Genomic DNA, 26,512 nt, shown 5'->3' with positions numbered 1-26,512 from the left:
ATTATTATTATTATTTACCTTTTCGCCGGGATTTGTGCTGTAGAACAGGACACACGGGTAGAGCGGCAAAGAGGTGTCTATGTCGGTGAATGCGAGCAATGGCTCGTCGTGGTTTTTGGCGAGGCTGAGCGTACGCGAGTCCATGTCGAGCAGGGCGGTGACACTGTCGCCCACCGTGTAGCTGGGCAGACTGGTCGCCAACTCCCCGCCGTGGTACAGGTTGCCACTGTAGGCGCGGTACAACCACATGTCCTACCACACATCACACACTATTCAACACAAATCACAGCAACATTATCACAAAATGATGATTGATTGATTGAGTACTTTATTTATGTAGATTACAATATATACTGGCTTATACACTTTTATACAATAGCTTACAATACAGCAAAATTATAGATGAATTTACATAATATAGACTAAGAAAATAATTATTGAACTGTATATGATATGAAAAAGCAATTTGTAATATAATAACTATAGATAATAATCATATTGTTATGCATGTACATAAATTGGCGGAGCTTTGGACATATCAATGTCCATTCTTTGGGAGGAATATTAAAAATATCCTCCCCACTAACTCTCTACCAAAAATAGACAAGGATATCAAAACCAAAGTTTAATGTAATCACGAAATGATCAGATAAATCACAGAATCATCACTTTATCAGATAAATGAATAGATAAAAATAAATGAATAAGATAAATCACATCATCATTATGGAATACTCAGAAAAATCAAGACAAATCACAGGAAAATTTAATGTATAATTGACCGAGCAAATTGAGGTCTAACATTCAAGTCGACGGTTTGGAATTTCTCTTAATGTTTAAATGTTTAAGGGCCGGTTTCCGAGCTCGGGATTTAGCCAAGTTCTAGACTTTAACTGGTTTTAAACTCTGGAGACAGGAAATTGACTTTCCGAACCCGGGCGTTAACGTAGTTGAGGACTTGAATAGACTCTGGAGTTTAGAGATCATGTTAGACCCTGGAGTTTATAATTTCGCTTTCTGAGTGAAATACTTATAAGTCCAGGACTTGAATTAGATTCTGGCTCTTTCCGAGTCGAGGATTTATGAAAAATCGTTAAGTCCAGAACTTAAAACAGCGTAATTTTAACCCTGGGTAGGGTTTAAATTCAAGTTCTAGACTTAACTGAGAAAAAAACAATTCTGTTATTGTTTTGAAGTAGATAAAAAAGCAAAATAGATGTCATGGAATAGGTAAATTATTTAGATTATTTATTTATTTATTAGAACAGTCACAAACACGATATTTGGAAAGAGAAACAGGCAATTACCCAAAACTTCTTCAATTCCTTGATTTTGGCACATAAATAGTCCAAAGTGAGGTTAAGTTTGAAATTTCTGTTTTCACCAAAGATTAACACTCAGATTAGTTCATCTAAATTCATAATTTATAGTTTGCAAGTTTATTTTGCAATAAAATTGTATCAGAATATTATGCGTAAAAAACTAACCTTATTTTACGAATGTGACATAACCTAAAATGTTTAAGAAAAATAATACACGCATTGCCTTGGAATTAATATTCCAATATGAAAATAGTCAATGTCATATTCAACATATTGATATTGTAACAATAATAAATTATTATTCCAGGTTTTTTTTTCAAAACAAATACGTTTTCAAACTCAATAGCCTAATGAAATGTTTATTCCAAAATCACTGGTTGGGATCAATGATCAATAATAGCATAACGTAAAATGAAATGTTTATTCTTCACCTTTCAAATGTTTCGCTTTGAATAGGCCTACAATGAAATCGAAACGTATTTTTACAAAATAGTTTGGAGAGCTTGCTCATTTGAACTATCCCGCTGCAATCAACAGTTTCCGTTTTGCTATAATGCCATGTATTGTTGGCAAAATATTGTGAATTTCCCTCATGTTTACTGCTTTAAAGTCCTGGACTCAAATAAGTCGAGAATTCAATAGACCCCGGTGTTTAGAAGATAAAACCCTCACTCAGAAAGTGGATTTACACCCGAGAGCTTATTTCAGTCCTGAACTCTGTAAGTCCAGAACTTAAAGATTCCGAGCTCGGAAACCGGCCCTAAATGTTTATATGTTGCGCATTTACGGCGAAACGTGGTAATAGATTTTCATGAAATATGACAGGTATGTTCCTTTTTGAATTGCGCGTCGACGTATATACAAGGTTTTTGGAAATTTTGCTATTCAAGGATAATATAAAAGGAAAAAGGAGCCTCCTTCATACGCCAATATTAGAGTACTAGTCAATCAGGTACTTGTGGATGAGAATACTGCGTGAGGTCTACTGTTCACAGAACTACTAGTACTCTTATATTGGCGTCCTCTTTCGTTATTAATTTTCTAGGTTTTTGTATCAGAACGAAGCTTGGTCCCAAGATACTAGTAGTTCTGTGAACAGTAGACCTCACGCAGTAATCTCATCCACAAGTACCTGATTGAAACTATAGACCTTATGTAAATACAGCAATGGACTGGCTTCTCCACACATCTGTGTAATCAATTGTCAGCTGATTTATGATGAATAATTCTTTAGTCTGATTTTTACTCTAATATTAGCGTATGAAGGAGGCTCCTTTTTCCTTTTTTACTAGTAGTTCTGTGAACAGTAGACCTCACGCAGTATTCTCATCCACAAGTACCTGATTGAAACTATAGACCTTATGTAAATACAGCAATGGACTGGCTTCTCCACACATCTGTGTAATCACTTGTCAGCTGATTTATGATGAATAATTCAATGAGACATGCAATTTATAGTCTACACAGCTGCTAATTTTCTACCAAGTTACATTGAGATATTGAATTGCATGTGTCATGGCATGCAATTTATAGTCAACTCGACAGCTGATTTATGATAATTCTATAGCCTGGTTTTTACTCTAATATTGGCGCATGAAGGAGGCTCCTTTCTCCTTTTATATTATCCTTGAAATGCAAAATTTCCAAAAACCTTGTAAATACGTCGACGCGCAATTAAAAAAGGAACACACCTGTCTAATTTCATGAAAATCTATAACCGCGTTTCGCCGTAAATGCGCAACATAAAAACATTTAGAATAGAATAGAATACATTAGGGAAATCCATCCCTGATTATAAATGTAAAACCAGTTCATTGATTTCAATTGAATAAGTTTCATTCTTTCTTATTATAGAAATTCAGACCATATAAGATTTCTTAAATTATGTAGATCGCATTATATGCAGACTGAGATTCTAGCGTATAATAATTATCAATATAGCTAACTACTCAATGAGTTTCATAAAGCTATGATCTGAAGCATTTTATAGAATTATATGAGGATAATGAACATTCAATTGAATTTTGATTATATTACATTGTGTTACATCTACATATTACGGCAGGTTTGAACGCATGAACATCAATTTTGGCAAATTGAATCCCATTCGTATCCATCAAGAAGAAGCTTACAGTTATCATGAATAAAGATTTATAATGATGAAATGAATTTTGAAGAAACAATTTAAACATTCAAACATTAAGAGAAATGCCAAACCGTCGACTTGAATCTTAGACCTCACTTCGCTTGGTCAATAACAGCAAAATATAGTGAATTTCCCTCATGTTTACTGCTTTAAAGTCATGGACTCAAATAAGTCGAGAACATAATAGAATTAGTGGAATTTGGATTTTAATTTTACAAATTGATATGGTAAATACCTCAGTGGTCCGATGACAGTAGTCCTTTACCGGCCAGACTGATATGCCGACACATGTGCCTTCGTTACCCTGCTGCTCTTTCGCTATTTGAAATGTCCACTGGTAGCATCCTAAACACAAAACGCACTGGTCATAGCTTCCTCCCCAACAAACATTGCTACCCTTGTCTATCATTCAACAAAGCAGATAGCGCTATCTCTTTCTCGCTCTGCTCTTTTGCCAGATCGTCTATTAACAATGTAGAATTAATAACTTATAACTTATAATGTAGAATTATTAACTTGATATTTTTTATGTTTTATGCTTTGTAAAATTGTACAATGAAGTGAATGAAAGTTATTATTATTATTATAATATTAACCTTCTGGTAGTCGCGCCCTACTCAATCACACGAGCAGTCGCGTGTTGTATTTTGTACAACATCCAATTTTTCAACTGTTATGTACTCTGTCTATTGCCAAAACATATTAATCATTTGTATAATTACTTTCTCCATCTTCTTGGATTATGTTACGCCTATGAAAATTTGGATGATAACCATTTCATAGCCCAATAGGGTACATCAAGCAAAGCCATCAATTCTGTGTTATTGGTTCGTTTACAGTCCCCGTATACAGTCTTTTCCCATCTTATGCACTGTATCTTGTCTGTATTTTTTTAACCTTCCGGTAGTCGCGCCCTACTCAATCACACAAGCAGTCGCGTGTTGTATTTTGTACAACATCCAATTTTCCAAGTGTTATGTACTCTGTTTACTGTCAAAACATATTAATTAATTGTATAATTACTTTTTCCTACAGTTACCTTGAAAAGTGACCATTCCTGCACTGATTACAGAACGCAAAGAATCACTTTTCCGCTCTTGTGCGCAAAGCATTACTTTGCGTACTCTTAATACTTTGCGTATTATTATAGAGAAACAATAGCGTAAGTAGATATCCCATGGTATAGGGAATTAATGTCGCAACTTTTACTGTTATCTCAAGCCTATTATTGTCGATTATTGTCAATTATTACTGTTTTGTTGGAGTAATAGTGTATGAACGACACAATTTGAGAGACTACCAGCGTCACACAGCTGCATAGGAAATAACTACGTGAACTGTCGGCTTGGGATAACAGTAAAAGTTGCGACATAAACGCCCTATACGATGGGATTTCTACTTAATATGCTATTGTTTCTCTATGATATTATTCCCATACGATTTTTTCTGATTTTCAAATAAATGAAAATGAGAACTCATTAAATTATACATTTTGAATACCTATTATTAATTATTTCAAATAATATTTTTTCATTCATAAATTGATTGGTTGAAAAATTATTTAGAAATTAAGATTTATTCAAATTTTCAAATTAATTGGATTAATTTAATTTCTAATTTGAATAAATGATCGAGTATCAATTTTCAATTGGATTATAAAGTTTAAAATAAATTAAAGTTGATATTAATAACAAAATTATACAGACAAACATTTGATGGATTTCAGCCATCATTTTACCCATAATCAACCACTTCTCATATTCAATGGTAACTGTAGGAAAAATTTAATGTGAAGTACGTGAGCAAAGCTCCTCTGCTGCACTCAAGAAACCATTCCGCCCTCGCCTACGGCTCGTGCGTAAACGTTTCTTTCGGTGCAGCAAACTGTCAATTTGCGCACTAGTTGCACAAATAACTATTTCCTGAGAAAACTTTTTCATTTTGATAGCTTGATGATGATATACAAATCGAAAAACTTTGAAATATGTCATCAGTAGAAAGTCTATTTCTAGCCTTTGCACAGCCTTAAATAACGACTCCACTTTATAAGGTAACTGTAGGAAAATAACTATTTCCATCTTCTTGGATTATTTTATGCCTATGAACATTTGGATGATTACCATTTCATAGCCCAATAAGGTACATTAAGCAAAGCCATCAATTCTGTGTTATTGGTTCGTTTACAGTCCCCGTATACAGTCTTTCTCTATCTTATGCACAGTGCGACTAAATGGCACCTAAAGACTGAACCATAACTCGGTTGATACTGCAACCATAGAGAAACGATAGCGTAAGTAGATATCCCATGGTATAGGGCGTTTATGTTGCAACTTTTACTGTTATCCCAAGCCGATAGTTCACGTAGTTTTTTCCCATCTAGCTGTGTGAGGCTGGTAGTCTCTCAAATTGTGCCGTTCATACACTCTCACCCCATCAAAACAGTAAAAACTGACAATAATCGACAGTAATCGGCTTGAGATAACAGCAAAAGTTGCGACATAAATTCCCTATACCATGGGATATCTACTTACGCTATTGTTTCTCTATGCTGCAACTCAGTGGAGTGATGGGGGGGGGGAAAGTTTTGGAATGCATAGGTGACTCATTCACTGACACCACCCCATTCATTAGTTTTGTGCAGCAAAAAAACTGGCACTGTTGTACTTTTTACAACAGCGCGACTGCCGGAAGGTTAAATAGTATTAATCACTAGTAGTGGTACTTTGAAAGTAGGGCTCACCGCTAGTAAAAGGAGTACTTCCGAGGCCAAATCCTCTGCCGCCATTGCCATGCACAAGGGTGTGTTCATTCTCGACAGTGCAACACAGGCACTTGTTCACGTCGAAACTTGTGTCATAAATTGGCACATTATCGTCTTTCAGTATCAAATCATGAGCACTCATTCCTGCAAACCAACAACATATGAAAAGTTATTACATTCAGTGGATAATCACTTTCTACACATCATTTATGGTCTGAAAGTCTTTCAGTATCAAATCATGAGCACTCATTCCTGCAAACCAACAACATTTATGTTATTTATTACATTCAATGGATAATCACTTTTTACAAATCATTATAAAGAGATTGATACCATTCCCAAGTCTGTACCTTCAAGGAGTCATGAGTTACACGGTTTTCTAATTGTTGGGATTGGCATTTGGTGGAAAAAAGGTGTTTTCGCCACACTGCACAGAAAGCAGCTGTTTTCCTGTACCTACGTAGATCTGAAAGACATTGTTTGCAGACGACTCTCGTCTGACGTCAGAACAGTACCCTTTCCAGCCGCTAACATGGAACTAAGAAAGGTGATCAAAAAACAGCTGATCAAAAAACTTTGCATTATTTGTGTTCATTATTCAGAGGAATTCAAAGATTTAGAGGAAGCCTATCAGCTGACATTCGTTCAACATGTTCTTTCCAATGTTGGTGATACGTTGCAACTCTCTCAATTGGAATAGAATAGAATATAATAGAAATTTTATTGCAGTCACATCTGAGGTCTTCAGATACAATACAAGAGTCAAATATATACAACATAGTACATGATACAAAATACAAATATATTACATCAGTAAGTTACACTATCAGTACCCTATGATAATATGTCACCTGATTTTCAACTTATAACCCAATATTCCTAGCTAATGTATAAAAATCTTCAGTCTTGTTTAAAGGGTTAGCTGCTAAAGCTGCGTACACACCGAGCACGCTCCGCCCTCGTACCGCCCTCGTTCCTCCATCGAACCGCAGTCGCTCCGCCCCCGCTCTACAGTCGCACCCATCATGAACGTTACGGAAGATGTTAGATCTTCTCGCGTTCCCCGGTCGAACCACTCTTGCTCCCCGGTCGATCATCAATCGCTCTGCTGGAGTGACGTTCGGTTGCGGAGCAGAGCCAAAGTCTGTACGCACCTTTAGAAACGTTTCATATCCTATACTATTAAACGAGCAACTTCTGTTTAGATGTTAATATGTTTGTATTTCACTGGATCTCGAAAACGGCTCTAACGATTCTCACGAGATTCAGAACATAGTAGGTTTATAATATAAAAATTCTATTGCACTAGATCTCATCCCTGGGAAAACTAGCTGAATGACATTAAAAGGATAATTATTATTCATCCTTGGAAAAGCAGCTGATAATAATTATTTCGTCGTCTGTTGGTGATGGAAGTGAGTGAGCGAGTTCATGTGTGTGGGACTGTGTCAAAATTATGACTCAGCTGTTGAACTTTTGTAATCATTCAATCAGGTACTTAGTGCCGGTTGCAAAAAACCGGGTTATTTTCAATCCTGATTAATTCCAGTAGCTCCAACTTTTTGAAATGGTCTTCTCTGATTTGGTTCACATGAAGTTGATCAAGATTAAAATTTAACCGGCTTTTTTGCAACGGGGTATTTGTGAAGGACATTTTTGCATTCCTCTGGCAATTAATCACAATTTATGATGTGGAAAGCTAATAGGGACCCGTTGTCTCAAAAAATCAAATTTGAGATATCATTTTTCCTCAATAAAGGAGACTATAAAGGACAATTTAGAGAATAAATTCAGATTGATATCTTGAAAAATGATTGAGTTATGCCATAGAGAAACAATAGCGTAAGTAGATATCCCATGGTATAGGGCGTTTATGTCGCAACTTTTACTGTTATCTCAAGCCTACAGTCCACGTAGTTCTTTCCTGTGAAGCTTTATGACACTGGTAGTCTCTCATATTGTACCGTTCATACACTCTCACCCCAACAAAACAGTAAAATTCGACAATAATCGATAGTAATCGGCTTGAGATAACAGTAAAAGTTGCGACATAAACGCCCTATACCATGGGATATCTACTTACGCTATTGTTTCTCTATGGTTATGCCTATTCAAACATAAAAACAGGGCAATGTTATAACTCCATAACGAAAACTGGTCCCTTTTCTGCAACATTACATGTGCTCATATAATCGACGAAAAAGTCGACTTTTCAATCGATTCTGACCAACAAAGGAAATGTTACTGCATTATAATCGATTGAAAACTTCTTGAAATCGATATTTTTGACCCTAATCTCTATTATTGTCTGCCATGAACATTTTACTCTTTCGACATCTGGTCCCTTTTCGCTTTCCACATCACATTAAATTTACTGTGATTAGATGGAAAATTTCTGTATGAATGTTATTATAATTTCTTTTTTCATAATAAATTTTTTAAATGATCCATATTTTTTGAATGGTCTTCTCTGATTTGGTTCACGTGTAGTTGATCAAGATTAAAATTAAACCGGCTTTTGTGCAACTGAGGGAAATTTTTGCATTCCTCTGGGAATTAACCTCAATTTACTGTGATTAGATAGAACCATGGAGAAACAATAGCGTAAGTAGATATCCCATGGTATAGGACGTTTATGTCGCAACTTTTACTGTTATCTCAAGCCGATTACTGTCAATTATTGCCGATTTTTAGTGTTTTGTTGTGGTAAGAGTGTATGAACGGCACAACATGAGAAACTACCAGCGTCATAAAGCTTCACGGGAAAGAACTATGTGGACTATCGGCTTGAGATAACAGTAAAAGTTGCGACATAAACGCCCTATACCATGGGATATCTATTTATGCTATTGTTTCTCTATGATAGAACATTTCTGTATGAATGTCATTATAATTTCCTTTTACCTAATATATTTGTAATACTTTTGTACTCCAGAGCGAAACAAACTAATGATACACACCAATCTATAGTGAGGTCCACGTTATAATGGCAGTGGATAAAGATAGAAGAATAGCGATGCCGATTCTCTGCATTGATTAATTATATTTCTACACTGTAAAAAACATAATTGGCATCATTGTGGACCTATAAAAGGATAGTACCACCGGCTTTGTCGAATGATAGACAAGGATAGCAAAACCAAAGTTGATCAAATTACTATTGATAAATACTGTTGAAATTACTGTTTAATTAAATACTGTTGATAAATACTGTTAAATTCAAGTTGATAAATACTGTCATTATAACGTGGACCTCACTATATATGCTTAGGTTTACCTGTTCCAGTCAAGCGTTCCATTTGCGAGTCGAGCTCAGCCTCGCGCTGCAGCGCGTTTCGCTCGGCGAGCGCGTGGGGAATCTGCCACATGTTGGCAGCCAGCAACTGCATCAGGGTGCCGGCCACCTTCTCAGCCGAGTCTGACTCGAGCAGCGTGTGGGGCAGGACTCGAGTCAGCGAGTCGATCGCCAGCAGCTGCGAGCGGAGTGACTCGAGTCGAGGCAGCGAGTCGGAGCCGACTCCGACCAGAGTCAATAGCAGTTGGATCCATCGCTCCTGGGCCAGTTGGCCGAGCATCACTGGGTTGGACGTTAATCGACGGATGAAGGCCAGCAGGTCGCCCACATTACGCTCCAACACTTTCACTTCTGATGGTGATAGAGGTCTGAAAATTTATTGAGTTAAAATTTAATTTTCCTCCACCTACTGTCTAAAGTACTTACTTTACTCCCTGAAACCTAATACTAAAGTGTCACTTTTTCGCTCTCGGTAGTAAAAAACAGAAAAACTCCCTAGGGAGTAAAAGTGACTCCATTTAAATAACATGGGGAGCATCTCTATTTTGAAACTTACATTGTAATAGGTTAGAAGGTCTAAGCTCAGATGAGAAAGCATAATAGAGGTGTCTGTCATTGAGTCAACTGAATTCAATACCACAATCAGAAATTTGATCAACTCATGAAATATATGTTTGTATGATAATTATTATATTCTTAATATTAGTAGACGATAAAAATTTATACAATTTTAAAAATATTTTATTCTATTCAAAATACCAGCCAACAAATATTTTTGATCTGCAATTCAAATCTGAACCGTGTGATCTGGAGTCAGCCATTTTTGGTAGCTGCTCAGCTGATATAATTGTTACAACTTTTGCCGATAGATTGCGCAATCGGCAGTGCCAATCAGACGACCGGTTTTTAGGTTTTAGATTTAGGTTATGTTGTTAGGAATCATTGTCACCAATACGTGAGTTATTAGAATGATTTTATTTGCAGTTTCTATAAAAAAATGTAGATGGAAGAAAAATGTTGTGTACATCACGAGCGAAAAATACTTTTTCTCCCTCAGGAAAATTGCTGCCCTCGGCTTCGCCTCGGGCTTCAAACCTTTTCCCACAGGGAGAAAAAGTCGTACTTTTCACTCTAGATATACAAATAACTATTTCCTACAGATACCTTGAAAAGTGACCATTTCTGCACTGATTGCAGGCCGCAAAGAATCACTTTTCCGCACAAAGTGAGTACTTTGCGTACTCCAGATTTGCAGCATGACAACGCAAAATTGTTAGTAGGTTATATGGAGCACCAGTGCAGCAGAATCAAAATTAAGTTGGTAATACTCATAGTGAGGCCCACGTTATAATGGCAGTGGAGAACAGCGTAGTCTTGGCATTATATGCCTTGATTATAGTCATTTCAATGCTTACATAAGATAAACCCCCTTTAAGCAGTCACATAAATTTTCAATTGAATTACTAATCATTATAATTCAATTATTATTATTCAATTTTAAATAAATTAAGGTTTTTATTAATAATAAAATTACACAGAAAAACATTCGATGGATTTCAGGGAATTTTACCCATAATTACCCACTTTTCATATTCAATGGTAACTGTAGGAAAAATTTAATGTGAAATACGCGCGCAAAGTTCATTTGCTGCACTCAAGAAACCAACCTCGCCTACGGCTCGTGCGTAAACGTTTTTTCGGTGCAGCAAACTGTCACTTTGCGCACTAGTTGCACAAATAACTATTATCTTTCAATTCAATTCAAATTTATTAAAACACACAAAACAAGACAATTCAAAATTACAAAGAATTACAAAACAAAAATGTTACAAATATAAAAAACCATGGGCTTTGTGGTTGGGTGTGTTGGAGAAGAGAAAAAAAAGAGAGGAAGATACCTAGCCAACTATGGTTTCCCATGTAATAGGCAGGCAAAGAAGAGAAGAGAGAAATGATGAGGGAAAAGGGGAAGGGAGAAATGGTGGGAAGGAAGAAAAACAGAGGAATAGGTACGCAAAATAAAGATAAGTACAGTACACTGAAAAATGAAAAACAATGTTGGAGCAGAAATCTCGAGTCATATAACTAAATGGAAGAAGAAATTACTGTATGTCCAGTTTTTTACATCCAGTTTAATTTTTCCGCTGATCTTATTGTCCATGAGAAAGTGATTTGGAATGAGGTTTATTATTTTAGTACCTATGTAAATTAACTGCCTCCTTATACATTCAATATTAGTGTTTTAGGTTACATATTTCTTAGCAGTGGCCCTTAGATAATAATAATTAAGTGTAGAGTTTAAAGCCGGGTCTAGACGCTCAAGTTTACCATCGTTTGGTTCAAGCAAAAGTTTTTTTTTGTAAACAATAGGAAGTACATTTAACATGAATGCTATCACTTGTGAATTAATCCTGACAATAATGAATAGTAATTTTGATCTCATAAAATATCAAGATGGAAGTAATAGTTGTGAAGTATCCAGATTTTAATTGACCGAGCGAAGTGAGGTCCAAGATTCAGCTGATTTATGATGAATAATTATTCTATAGTCTGATTTTTAATCTAATACGAAGGAGGCTCCTTCTTCCTTTTATATTATCCTTGAAATGCAAAATTTCCAAAAACCTTGTATACACGTCGACGCGCAATTTAAAAAGGAACATACCTGTCAAATTTCATGAAAATCTATTACCGCGTTTTGCCGTAAATGCGCATTATAAAAACATATCAACATTTAAACATCAAGAGAAATGCCAAACCATAGACTTGAATCTTAGGCCTCACTTCGCTCGGTCAATCAAGTTTAAAATTATTTTTTAGCCTTGGACTATGAATGCATATGCATTAAGTTTGTTCCAATAAATATTAAAAACTGGATACTTCACAACTAGTACTTCCATTTTAATTTTATTGTACGATATTTACAATTATGTAAAACTTCAAATAAACGCTTACATAGGCTCCACAGCGCATTCCAGCGAAGATGCTTCCAGGTCGCTTTGAATCTGTTTTGTTGTGAGGGACGTGAGAAGGAAAGAGAGGAAAGAGTAAAGAGCGTCGCTCATTGACTGCACTACTCCCTCATCAAGTTCTTCCGCATAGATTCTGCAATAAAAATAGTTCTAACTGATGAAATTTGACAAACTATTCAAAGGTAATCATTATTGAATGCTCATTGACTGCACTACTCCCTCATCAAGTTCTTCCGCATAGATTCTGCAATAAAAATAGTTCTAACTGATGAAATTTTACCAATTATTCAAAGGTAATCATTATTGAATGCTCATTGACTGCACTACTCCCTCATCAAGTTCTTCCGCATAGATTCTGCAATAAAAATAGTTCTAACTGATTAAATTTGACAAACTATTCAAAGGTAATCATTCTTGAATCAGATCTTGTATTTAATAATAATAATAATAATAAAAATAATAATAAAATCGAGTGACCTGGCTGGCTGAGGTCTGGTGTCAGAGTTTTCAGGTCGCAACTGATCAATTTCAGGGCCTCTGACATGACCTAACGACTGCTTTTTGAACCCGGGCCTCTGAATCATGAAGCCAGCACGGCCACTCCGTATTTAATAATCTAGTGAGAATATTGATACACGGTTTCTATATCAGTCTCCAAATATATCATATATCAAGAAACTATTCAGCTAATAGCATCACTGAAGAAAGCGTATCATATTATATATTAAGCGAGCAATTTCTGTATATATATATTTATATGGTTATGTGTTTATTTATTTATTTATTCATATGCAAATACAATTCAGGTAAAAACAACAGGCATTTGCCCAAAACTGTTTCAAACCTTAATTTGGAATACACAGTCTAAAGGTTATGCTACTTACGTAACTTAAATAATAATATTATTCGTACACAATTTTGAGTCCAAAAAATTTATCTACTACAATTTTGAATTTATCAGATTGATCAATTTCCAAATACAAATCTAAACAAAACTCTTCCTTCATAATTGCAAAAAATATTGAAATTTTCACTTAAATCCACAAACTCATGTAAACTATGTGGTTATCTATATCTTGAAAACTAAGGTCGATATAAGAAAATTTTACTGGACATTTTTTGTTGCAAATTCAATGTAGAATCCATGGTCTTCGGCTGTTACACCTTTTGTTTGCGGGGCACCCTGTATATATTTATATGATTATGTGGTTATCTGGTTATATGAGTATTATATTTATGTTCAAGGGATCTCGAAAACGGCTCTAACGATTTTCACGAAATTTGGAACATTGAAGGTTTATGATATAAAGATTCGATTGCACTGGGTCTCATCCCTGAGAAAACTCGTTGAACGACATTAAAAGGATAATTCATCCTTGACTGAAACAGCTGAGACTTTCGTCGTCTGTGGATAGTAAAAAGTGAGCGAGAGATTCTATGGAAAATAAAAATATCGCATCCCCGAAATTTGTTAATATACTATGTATCTCTATGTTTCTGAACAGTAGATGAGACAAAACTGCGTTTGATTTCTAATATCGGGGGACCGAGCGTAAAAGCATAGAAAATTTGTAACGAAAGATTGAATTAATAGTTTATATTTATTTATTCTTTTTCACAGTCGTACAATTATTTCTACAGTTATATGAGGAGGCACAACAGGCGTATGCCCAAAACTGTCCCTTTTCAAATTTATACTACAGTCCAAATCAAAATATAGGTTAAGCTACTATCACTCATCAAAATAACAATTTATTAACACATCATCAATTACAAAAAGATATACGGTACTATGAATTCGATTTGGAATGATATACTATGTTTGCTACAATATTTGTTAATATACTATGTACTATTCTACACTAACAGCATCTAGTTACTATTGTTGACTTTCTGAAGTAAACATGTTTTCTAAAAAAAGAGAAATAAACGAAAATAAGTTTCTCTTGCTGAATTTTTCTTCTCGTGAGATCAGCTGGATGATCCCACACACATGCACTCGTTCACTCTCTTCCATTACGGTATCAACAGACGACAAAATTTCCAGCTGTTTTTCCAAGGACGTATTTATCCTTTTGATGTCCTTCAGCTAGTTATCCAAGGGTTGAGACCTATTGCAATCGAATCTTCATATCATAAACCTACTTTGTTTCAAATTTCGTGAAAATCATTAGAGCTGTTTACGAGATCCGTTGAACATAAATATAATATATATATACCCATATAACCAGATAACTATATATATATATATATATATAAATTGCTCGCTCAATAGGAATCTATATATATAAAAGCGAAATGGTACTCACTCACTGACTGACTCATTCACTCGCAGAGCTAAAAATCTACCGGACCAAAAACGTTCAAATTTGGTAGGCATGTTCAGTTGGCCCTTTAGAGGCGCACTAAGAAACCTTTTGGCGATATTTTAACTCTACGGGTCGTTTTTAAGGGTTTAAAGTTCGTCTTTTAGCATGTATATTCTTCTCATTCCAATATCTTAAAATTATAATTGAAATGTCCATACCATATGTTAATATAGAACTATAATCTAGAGAGAGTACCTCTTCGGAACAGTTGTTCTAGTAACTAAATTAAAAATTTTGTCACGTTGGCATTAAGTTGAGTTGACTTTGTTAGGTTGGCACCAAGTTGAAGATTGAAATGCATTTATCCAGGACCTCCTAGATACCAATTTATCCAATTAGCCAAAATAAAAAATTCAGTACACAGGTTTAGCTGAGGTGGAAGAATTTTGTTCGTCAAAGATACGCCGATATAGTAACAGGTGTTTTTCGAGATCAAATTGACATAATACGTTCCAATTCGGTACAGAGGTTCTGCTGAGGTCTACATGCAGGCGAGCGAAACGAGCCCGCTGATCTCATTTTTGGACAATCCAGTCGGGGGTCCTGGCTAGACGGATATGGCGAGCGAAGTGAGCCTGACGGCTAGTTAGTATTATAAAAGTGAAACAATGAGAGACACACATGGTTATAGTTATACTTAAAAATAGTAATAACTACTAGAAATAGTTATACTTTTTGTGTAGTTGAGAAGTTGATATTGTGGTAATTATTCATATTGAATGAAAAAGACTAAGAAATTGTCAAAAAACCACAGATTTATTGATAATTAGAAAGACCGGCTTCGGTTATTACACCATTGTCAATCTCTGAAAAACTAAAACTAAATACAATAGCAGCAGAATTTATACTAGTAGGCGAGTACCGCTATTGGTCGAGGGCATGAACGCCTGAACGCATGAACGCTCTGATATTGAGTTAACTAAAATTAAACAGATAGCTGTCACAAATGGGTACAAAGAAAGTATGGTGGACAGATATTGAGTAAAATTAATAGACAAATTTCAATCAATTCTAGCTTTGTAGGCTCAAACTGTGAGGAGAAGACTTGGATAATCCCATATTTAGGCATTGTATCTGATAAGATAGGTAGGGAATTGAAGAGGAATGGATTTCATGTTGCTTTCAAGACCAAACCGATTTTAAATAGTCTATTTAGCTGGAGTAAAGACAAAATTGATATTTGGGATAAAAGCGGGGTGTACAAACTTAAATGTGATGATTGTAATGCTTGTTATGTGGGTCAGACTGGTAGAAGTTTCACAAGTAGAATTAAAGAACACATCAGAGATTGGAATAAACAAAATGGGGAATCTAACTTTGCAGAACATTTGATAACAAATAATCACAAGTTCACAGTTGAGGAGAATGTTGTGTTTCTGCATGTTAACATAGAGAAACAATAGCTTGAGTAGATATCATCCCATGGTATAGGGCGTTTATGTCGCAACTTTTACTGTTATCTCAAGCTGATAGTCCACTTAGTTCTTTCCTGTGAAGCTTTATGACGCTGGTAGTCTCTCACATTGTGCTGTTCATACACTCTTACCCGGTCAAAACAGTAAAAATCTACAATAATCGACAGTAATCGGCTTGAGATAACAGTAAAAGTTGCGACATAAACGCCCTATACCATGGGATATCTACTTATGCTATTGTTTCTCTATGATGTTAATAACAAAGGCAGATCTTTGAATATTCTAGAGGCTTTAGAAGTAACAAGAGTAATTAAGGAAAATTCCCAGTATAGTTTAAATGACAAGATTCATTTCAACCAATACAACAGTACGAATTTAGTTTTATCATAAAATTGTAAGCATACATTAGTCAATAGTTTTCCATTTACATATTTGTTTTATTATCTTTCACACTTGTTTTCTTGGTTCTTATTTTGTACTAAAAGTAATTTTATTATGGCGATTCTCTTGCTTAAGCCGCCATTCTGTCACACCGTTAAGTGGGAGGAGACTGTCTAGCTGGGCCAATGGCAGGCGTTCATGCCCTCGACCAATAGCAGTACTCGCCTACTAGTATAAATTCTGCTGCTCTTTTATTTAGTTTTAGTTTATCAGAGATTGACAATGGTGTCATAACCGAAACCGGTCTTTCTAATTATCAATAAATCAGTGGTTTTTTGACAATTTCTTAGTCGTTTTCATTCAAATAGTTATATCATACTATGGCATCATAATGGTTGTTTAAGAATGAGTAATGTTGTTAAATGTTGACCAAACTCACCCACAAAATGTTGACAAAATCAGTAGCAGTTGAATACTGGCTTGGGAGAGAGTCGATTGTCGTTCAAATATTTGAGAGCAGGCAATCTCAACCAGGTTCCCATCCTAGATATCCCATGGTATGGGGCGTTTATGTCACAACTTTTACTGGGATCTCTTTTTTAGTTTGCTCAAGGTAGCTTATTTGGTTCAATGAACATTTTTCCACTCTATTATATCATAGAGAAACAATAGCTCGAGTAGATATCCCATGGTATAGGGCGTTTATGTTGCAACTCTTACTGTTATCTCAAGCCTACAGTCCACGTAGTTCTTTCCCGTGAAACTTTATGACGCTGGTAGTCTCTCATATTGTGCCTTTCATACACTCTCACCCCAACAAAACAGTAAAAATTGACAATAATCAACAGTAATCGGCTTGAGATAACAGTAAAAGTTGCGACATAAACGCCCTATACCATGGGATATCTACTTACGCTATTGTTTCTCTATGGTTATACTATATTATGACATCATAATGGTTGTTTAAGAATGAGTAATGTTGTTGACCAAACTGTTGACCAAACTCACCCACAAAATGTTGACAAAATCAGTAGCAGTTGAATACTGGCTTGGGAGAGAGTCGACTGTCGTTCAAATATTTGCGAGCAGGCAATCTCAACCAGGATGGGCAGAAGGCCGAGTGAGACAGCGTGACTGAAATCACTGGCCGAATAATGCTTACTCAGCACGAAAATGTTCAGTATGAGTTGTTGCTTGGCTGAAAATAAAACATTTTAAAAGCAATTAGAGTTGAATATTTATAAGAATTAATAGAACATAATTATTATTAAACGAAAATCCCAAATAAATGCTGCAAATCACCCCAAACACCTCTGCTACTACAGACATTGACAACAGGGTTAACAGCTGGATGGAAATTCGATGAGAACTACTATCCAAAAATTAGTTGCCAGCCCGGGAATCGAACCCGGTACCTCCCAATTGCTAGTCAGGAATGCTTACCCTTACACTAAACTGACGATCTCTGGATAGCAGCGCTCAGTACCAACGCTCAGGATAGCAATTGGGAGGTACCGGGTTCGATTCCCGGGCTGGCAACTAATTTTTGGATAGTAGTTCTCATCGAATTTCCATCTAGCTGTTAACCCTGTTGTCAATGTCTGCAGTAGCAGAAGTCTTCGGGGTGATTTGCAGCATTTAATTGGGATTTTCGTTTAATAATAATTACATTTTAAAAGCAATTAGAGTTGAATATTTAAGAATTAATAGAACTACTCACCTTGAGCAGCCACATTTATAGAGCAAGTATCGGCACAGTTGTACTACACATTAACATGAAAGTATTTGAATCAATCAACTAGTAATTATTATTAAACGAAAATCCCAATTAAATTCTGTAAATCACCCTGAAGACTTCTGCTACTACAAATATTGACAACAGGGTCAACAGCTATAGTGAGCTTGTATTATAGTCCACTAAACAGCTGATTAATTATGAATAATTTTTTAGTCTGATTTTTATGGTAAAGCCAGTCTATTGCTGTATTTCCATAAGGTCTATAGTTTCAATCAGGTACTTGTGGATGAGAATACTGCGTGAGGTCTACTGTTCACAGAACTACTAGTATAAATGGAAAAAGGAGCCTCCTTCATACGCCAATATTAGAGTAGAAATCAGACTATAGAATTATTCATCATAAATCAGCTGACAAGTGATTACACAGATGTGTGGAGAAGCCAGTCTATTGCTGTATTTCCATAAGGTCTATAGTTTCAATCAGGTACTTGTGGATGAAGACTGGCTTCTCCACACATCTGTGTAATCACTTGTCAGCTGATTTATGATGAATAGTTCTAAAGTCTGATTTTTACGGTAATATTGGCGTATGAAGGAGGCTTCTTCTTTCTTTTATATTATCCTTGAAATACAAAATTTCCAAAAACCTTGTATATACGTCGACGCGCAATCAAAAAAGGAACATACCTGTCAAATTTCATGAAAATCTATTACCGCGTTTCGCCGTAAATGCGCAACATATAAACATTTAAACATTAAGAGAAATGCCAAACCATCGACTTGAATCTTGGACCTCACTTCGCTCGGTCAATAAAGACGATTATCATATGAACAATGTTGTTTAATTGAAAAATAATTGATATATCAATCTTATAATTGTTCAATTCAATATTATTTTTTTCAATTTTAGTTGCTATAAATAAAAGTGTACTTTATCATCTTTATTATGTTTTGATTAAATAGATATACTCACATTGATGAATCTGTTTGGAATTGATCTTCAGAGATTCAATCATAATTTTGTGAAGTTCTTGAACAGAATCGGATATGTGGCGTTTCAATTGAATGGGCGCGCATTTGAAAGGATGCAGATAATGCACTGGTTCAGGTTTGGCTGGAAAATCATACAGTCCTATCATGGATGACACTAGTTGCTCGTGTACCTGTTGACAGAGAAAATACAGTGAGATCAAATCACAATTTATTCCTCTTACAAGAGTCTCAGGGATTACACACACAACAATAACAATAGATCAAAGTTTTTGGGCTTAATGTTTGATCAGTTCATATAGATGTATTCATTTCCACCACTTTCACCGGCTGGTGTTTTTACTACGAACTTTTCTTTATATCTGGTCACATTGGGTGGTATGATAGAGGGGTTCACATAGTTCTTTGACGACCCAGTGTCAACCATCCATTTCTGATTAATTCAGTTCTTATGGGTGGAAAATTTCCAGATTGCTTAAAGCTCAGTAAGGTAACTCCGGTTTACAAGAAAGGTGATAAAACGCAGCCTAATAGTTACAGACCAATAGCTTTAGTTCCTATAATAGGTAAGATTATTGAAGCCTGTATGTTTGTTCAATTGTACGACTATTTTAATTCCAATGACTTACTCTATGAACATCAATATGGTTACCGACCGAAACATTCTACCATAACAGCCGTTGAGACTGTTGTTAATAGGATATTAGAAGCATTTGAGAATAAGTTAATTGCAGGTGTGTGTCTAATAGATTTACAAAAAGCATTCGACTGCATATCACACACTATTCTGGAGAATAAATTACGCCACTATGGTATCTTGGGCAGTGAGCTAAATGTAATCATGTCTTATCTGCAGAATAGGAGACAAGTTGTAATTATAAACAGTAAGAAGTCAGAAGTTGTAAAGGTGATAGCAGGAGTACCTCAAGGGTCGATATTGGGCCCATTCCTATTTCTAATATTCATGAATGACTTTCATTGTAGTGTATCATCTAATAATTGTCTACCAATACTGTATGTAGACGACACATCATTGATGTGCTCTCAAAAAAGACAGGAAGACGTTACAGCAAGGTTGATAGAGAGTATCCAATTGTCTACGGCCTGGTTTGAATCTAATAGATTAGCAATTAATAATGATAAGACTGAGAATATATATTTTTCATTGGCGAACAATGTTTGTGAGAATAGATCAGTCAAATTGTTAGGTTTATATTTAGATAATAAGTTAACATGGAAAGAGCAAGTGGAGTTTGTATGCAGGAAAATTTCAAGAGTAGTCTATCTTATAAGGAAGTTAAAATATTGCGTAGGTACTCAAACACTACTGATGACCTATTTTGGCCTGTTCCACTCACTCATCAGTTATGGAGTTATGCTGTGGGGGAACAGCAGCAATGCAGGAAGGGTGTTAATACTACAGAAAAAAGTCATCAGAATTATTGCTAACCTGCAGCAAAGAGATTCCTGTAGAGAGAGTTTTATTAAATTCGGTATAATGACTGTGACTTCATTGTATATTTACTACAATCTAATCCAGGTGAGAAACAATTTGGGAAATTATCTTCAAAATAGTGATAACCATAATTACAATACCAGACAAAACGGTGACCTTCTCACACCCTATGTAAGATTGTCTAGAACTCATAGGAGTCATATGTATCAGAGGCATGTAATGTTTAATAAAATCCCCATAGCAATAAGAAATTTGCAAGAAAAAAGCTTTAAATTAGTGGTAAAGAATTGGCTGAAAAAGAATCCATTTTATAACTTAAGAGAATTTCTAGACTGTGATATTAGTAGTATTGCTAGACTGTGAGCTATAATTAGTTTTCATGTTATATATTATATTGTAATATGTATTTCAAATTTATATTTTGACGAAGCCTATTGCATTGATGTTTATATGTTTAATGGCAAATAAAATTCTTATTCTTATTCTTATTCTTATTGATCACAGGCTGACCTGGGAACCCCACATAAATTTCGTTTCTGCTAGGTTATCTAGTGTTATCTTTTTGTTGGGGCAGTTGAAGAATCTTGTACCGGAAAAATACCTGAGGAACTCATATTCTGATTTTTTCCAAAGCATAATTGCATACGGAATTTTAGTAAATGGAAACAGCTGCCACATCAATAAGGTCTTTTGCAGAAAAAGGCTAACAAAATATATATTGACAGGTGCAGGATATCTAGATCACTGTCGACCTCTTTTCAAAAAAACAAATCAATCATCTTTATTCAAATATACATAAAAATGTACAAGAATGCGTCAATTGGAAAAAATATTTTCTTGAAAATAGGGCATGTCAGTCATAGCAAATACATAAACATTTACAATACCTACTTATCTAATAGTCTTCAAGGATGGTTTTCCAGAAACTCATCCACCGAGTAATAGGCTTTTTCTATTAAGAATTTATGAAGGTTAGTTTGAATTTTCTCAGTTGGTTGATAATAGTGTTTCAAAAAGCTTGGAAGTCTATTATAAAAATTTGCACCCTGCATAGCTAGGCTTCCTCTCAAATAATTTCCTCCTATGAGGCTGAGATACAAAAATATAGACTTTCATAAATTTCGCTATATTTCAAGTCATTATTATGCACCCTAGAAAGAATCTCCATAACTTGAATAAAATATCCAATATTCATGCTTATTACACTAGGAAAAAAGACCACGTTGATATTCCATATCAATGTCTTGTCATAAGCATGGAACACTATGACAGCATCGGCTTGAGAATGTACAATAAGTTGCCATTGGATATCAAATGTTGTGAAAATATAGTTATTTAATAAAAATACTTTTTGAGTGGCTGGTTTTGGGACCTTTCTATGGTTTGACGGAGTTTTTCGATTCTACTTGCTGTAATTCTATTTTGTGACTTCAAACTATTGCTTCGACAATAGTTTAAAATTATCTTTATAATTATAAAGATATAAATGTAGCTCATGTTGATTTATCTAATTCCACCAGAGGCCGAAACTTAAGCCCTGAGATATATACAGATTATTATATTTGAGACTTATAATTTATCAATTGATTATTTTTATTATTTTGGAAAGAAGATATATATTGAGATTTTTAATCGACAAGCAGCAGCAAGTCGATATCTGAGCTGCATCAAATAAATGTATATGATTAATGATTCTAAAAGCACATAGTAACGTTTCGTGCTAAAAAACTAGTGAGCTAATCTGTGATACTTTCTTTTTTGATATATATATTTTGTTCTTATTTTTACTATTTTTGCTTGTTGCTCTATACATTTCTATATTTATTTATTTGTTGATTTTTTGTATAATATACGTAAATTTTTATGGTGTATCCTTTATTTGTTTCCCTACTTCCATGCATGACCAATCTCATTTTTATTTATCTAGTTACCAGTATTGAAATATTAATAAGTTTACCATCCGACTTTATTCTTCACCGAATAAGTTGGTTAAGACGGCGATATACAGCATTGATAGCTAAATCTTTGGAAATAGTACGTTCCAGAGATTTATATAAATTATCCAGTATCATTATATACGACCAGAAGAGTCTCAAATTTATAGCTTTAAGTTGTAGCAGCGCAAATTCTCGCATCTACACTTGCGAATTTCTACAAGTCAGTCACAGAAATTGTGAACTGTTGGAGCAGCCGACGCCAGTAACCGGCAAGAGCAGAGAATTGCGGGAAAGTAATGATCAGAAAAAAATTTTCCGGAGAAAACTTTTTCATTTTGATAGCTTGATGATATACAAATCTAAAAACAAATTGAAAAATATCACGAGTAGAAAGTTTATTTTTAGCCTTTGCACAGCTTTAACGTGCCCAAGAACACGTCAATAATTGTGACAAATTTGACAATTATGTCAAATACTGCTATTAAAACTAGGACCTCACTTTGGGCTGGGTTCAAACTTACAAATTTCAATACAGTGCAGTCATCCCCTTCTTCTTTGGTTTCAACAGAATCGTCTTTTTTGTCCGTATTTTGCATGAGTCCCAGTAGAATGTTCATAGCTGATTGACACATCTGCAAAATATTTTCAATTTTAAGAATGTACACATTTCATTTTAACTTATCTGAGAAAAGAAATCGAGGATGACAGATTAGATTAAAGTTCTTCATCAAATCAAATCAAATTTCATTCATTCAAGTAGTTGCATATGAAAGACAAGCTTTACAACATTGAATCGTTACATCAATAATAAACACAGGCAGTACACTAATGCAAGGAGGAGACGTCAAAGAAAAACACAGATTTCAGGAGAACCCCCTGGAAGCAATCGATTAATTTCAGCTGATTTAAAGGACATTTTTATTGTGTAATAATTCTATATGTAATTTTCTTCCCTCAAGACATCCACACTTTCATCCACGATGTATGGCGCTCTTTTCAACAGAACTTCCCTTATCCTTCCGGTCATCTTTGAAAAGTTGGAAAAATCTTTAAAATTATGGGGGAGTCTATCTATAATTTTTATTGCGCAATAGTGTGGGATTTTCTCCAGAAGGGTTAGTCTATGTGCCGGGTAACCGAGGATTGAGCCAATCTTCTAAGGTGCGTACAGATATACGCGCCGCGAACATGAGCAATTCACTTTTAATCAGCTGACTATATCTGTATTTTTACAGAAACGGTAAGATACAGATATAAAAAGCTTGGCATCAGCTGATTAAAAGTGAATTGCTCATGTTCGCGGCGCGTATATCTGTACGCACCTTTACACTATCAATGATTGAGCCAATCATTTACTGGCTTATACAATAATTTACATTAAATGATGGCAATGCTAATTATTCAACGAATTTCACAAAGTATAGAAAATTAATCAATGAGAATAGAGATCGAATGCAATTAGAATAACGATAATATGATACTGTGATGTTACTTCATAAATCGGCGGTGTTTCAACAAATTATTGTAGATTCTCTGGAAAGGATATAAAATAATCTCCTTCCCCATCAACACACGACCGGGTAGAGAGAGAGGGAGTGAGAGAAAGAGAGAGAAAGAGAGAGAAAGACAGAGCAAGTAAATAGTCCATCTAATAATGACAATAATTCACCACCGGGTATTGTCACAAATTAATTACATTTTTGGTCGTTCTATGTTCTCTCATATGTCGCATTTTCTCTCTCTCTCTCTCTCCCACTCTCTCTCTCTCACACACACTCTCTCCTCTCAATGGAGAAATGAAGTAATGGAGAAAATAACAATGGGAAATGCTCAAATAAAAGTTCTGAATAGAATGCAACAAAAATCTTATCTCAATAAAACATGGTATATTATTGGTGGTTTCATATTTTTTGAAACGGGACGGTTTCCGAGTTCGGGATTTAGCTAAGTTCTAGACTTTAAACAGCTGGAGTCGGAAAATTGGGTTTCCGAAACGGGGCGTAGTCGCAGTCGACATTTAAATTGAATTTCAAAAAACTAGAAAATTGAACACAAAATAAAATAAAGACAAAATAATGTACAGTTTGAAATATTTTGAATTATTTAGGAATGTTTCATTTCGTCAAGGAAAAACGTTTCCAATTATTGACCGAGCGAAGTGAGGTCTAAGATTCAAGTCGACGGTTTGGCATTTCTCTTAATGTTTAAATGTTTGAATGTTAAAATGTTAACATAACACAGCACCTCAGCAATAACCAAGAATACGTTACAATTCAGACTTGAGACAACAGTTTGATCAACGATTTCAAGATTTTAAAAGCATATCGAATATGGTACAATTCGTCAACTCTCTTTTTGTAGAGATCGATGCAGAAGAATTTGCAGCTTGTGTTGTAAAACATTTTGGTGGAGATCAGGCTTCAGTTGAAATGGAATTTGTGGATTTTTAAAATGATCTTGTCTCTCAGATCACTTTCTACAACTGGAAATATTATTTTGGCCTCATTTCCCCAAAGAAAAATATCCAATTATTATTCAAGTTGCATTGAGGTTGAAAGCTATGCTCAGCTCTACTTACTTGTGTGAATCATCTTTTTCAAGTATGAAATTCATGAAAAATCGATATAGGAACATTTTTTGGACAACTGCATCTGCATTTAAACATTTAAACATTAAGAGAAATGCCAAACTGTCGACTTGAATATTAGACCTCACTTCGCTCGGTCAATTATTACTGAAATCTGGATGTGAATTGAGAATGAGAAATGAAATGTTTAGAGTGATTTTGCTGACCTGGGCGCTTTCCTGGACCTGTTGCATGTTATTCAAGAGCAACTGCAAATCCATGGCCAAGCCCACGTCACTACCATCACTTGACAATCCCATTATGAAATACATTACTCCTGTGCTGATTTTGCCAAGGTATTCGTTCAGAGACAGTTTTCCAGATGACCTGCAAATAAATAAATATAATTTTATTATATATATATCGTATGAGATCGAGTACATCACATCATTTTATTTACCAAGTAAAAGTCACACATTTAAAATCATTGCGTCAAGCCATTGGATGAAATTTGGTGTTGCTTGATGCACCTCGTCAATGTTTCCATTAAATTTGAAAATTGGACATTCTAACATTAAATGATTCATTGTCTGTGTCTCAGCGCCACATTCACATACAGCAGTGTCAGCAAAGCCCCATTTATACATCAGACCTCCACATCTTCCATGGCCAGTGCGCATTCGGTTCAACCGAGTCCATGTTCTTCGTGGCAATTCAAATCCTGCTGGTCTTATGGTTGGATCCAAATTCCAGGCACTGCCATTCTCAGCAAAATTATGCCAATGTTCTCTCCAGGCATTGGATAAGTCAAAGTTGGAGTCCACGGAATTGCATGGAGCATTCCTGGATTTAAGCCGCTGTCTTGGCATATTTTTAAGGTCTTTATGGATGGGTAGGGTCTGATTTTTTGTAGGCTCTGGTTCCACTTCAAAGTCGAATAAATCTTTCGCCTTTATAATTTTATTACCATCAAATTAATTGAACACAGACAACGTCAAAATACAACCAATTAAAATTTCATACATCTGAAACAACTGATTTTTCACTTTCCTTGCCCTATTACCATAGGTAAGGAAAGTATTGCAATAGAGAAACAATAGCGTAAGTAGATATCCCATGGTATAGGGCGTTTATGTCGCAACTTTTACTGTTATCTCAAGCCGA

General features: G+C 35.1%; 1 protein-coding gene across 1 annotated transcript in view; it reads right to left on the bottom strand.

The window, feature by feature from the left end:
- The window catches only part of LOC111062848 (probable E3 ubiquitin-protein ligase HERC1), a 121,345-nt gene that overhangs the window by 13,209 nt on the left and 81,624 nt on the right, over window positions 1-26,512 (bottom strand). Inside the window, exons 22-30 of the mRNA XM_039435890.1 lie at window positions 25,576-25,735; window positions 23,304-23,414; window positions 19,373-19,562; window positions 17,670-17,859; window positions 12,480-12,629; window positions 9,507-9,892; window positions 6,209-6,373; window positions 3,704-3,813; window positions 19-252 (exon numbers count right to left, since the gene is read on the bottom strand). Of these exons, the coding sequence (XP_039291824.1) occupies window positions 19-252; window positions 3,704-3,813; window positions 6,209-6,373; window positions 9,507-9,892; window positions 12,480-12,629; window positions 17,670-17,859; window positions 19,373-19,562; window positions 23,304-23,414; window positions 25,576-25,735 (1,696 nt within the window). The remainder of the gene's footprint in view (window positions 1-18; window positions 253-3,703; window positions 3,814-6,208; window positions 6,374-9,506; window positions 9,893-12,479; window positions 12,630-17,669; window positions 17,860-19,372; window positions 19,563-23,303; window positions 23,415-25,575; window positions 25,736-26,512) is intronic.

This window comes from Nilaparvata lugens, chromosome 9, assembly GCF_014356525.2.
Source record: "Nilaparvata lugens isolate BPH chromosome 9, ASM1435652v1, whole genome shotgun sequence".
Lineage (NCBI taxonomy): Eukaryota > Metazoa > Arthropoda > Insecta > Hemiptera > Delphacidae > Nilaparvata > Nilaparvata lugens.
The sequence above is the reverse complement of the archived record's forward strand: the minus strand, read 5'-3'. Positions and strand labels throughout refer to the sequence as shown.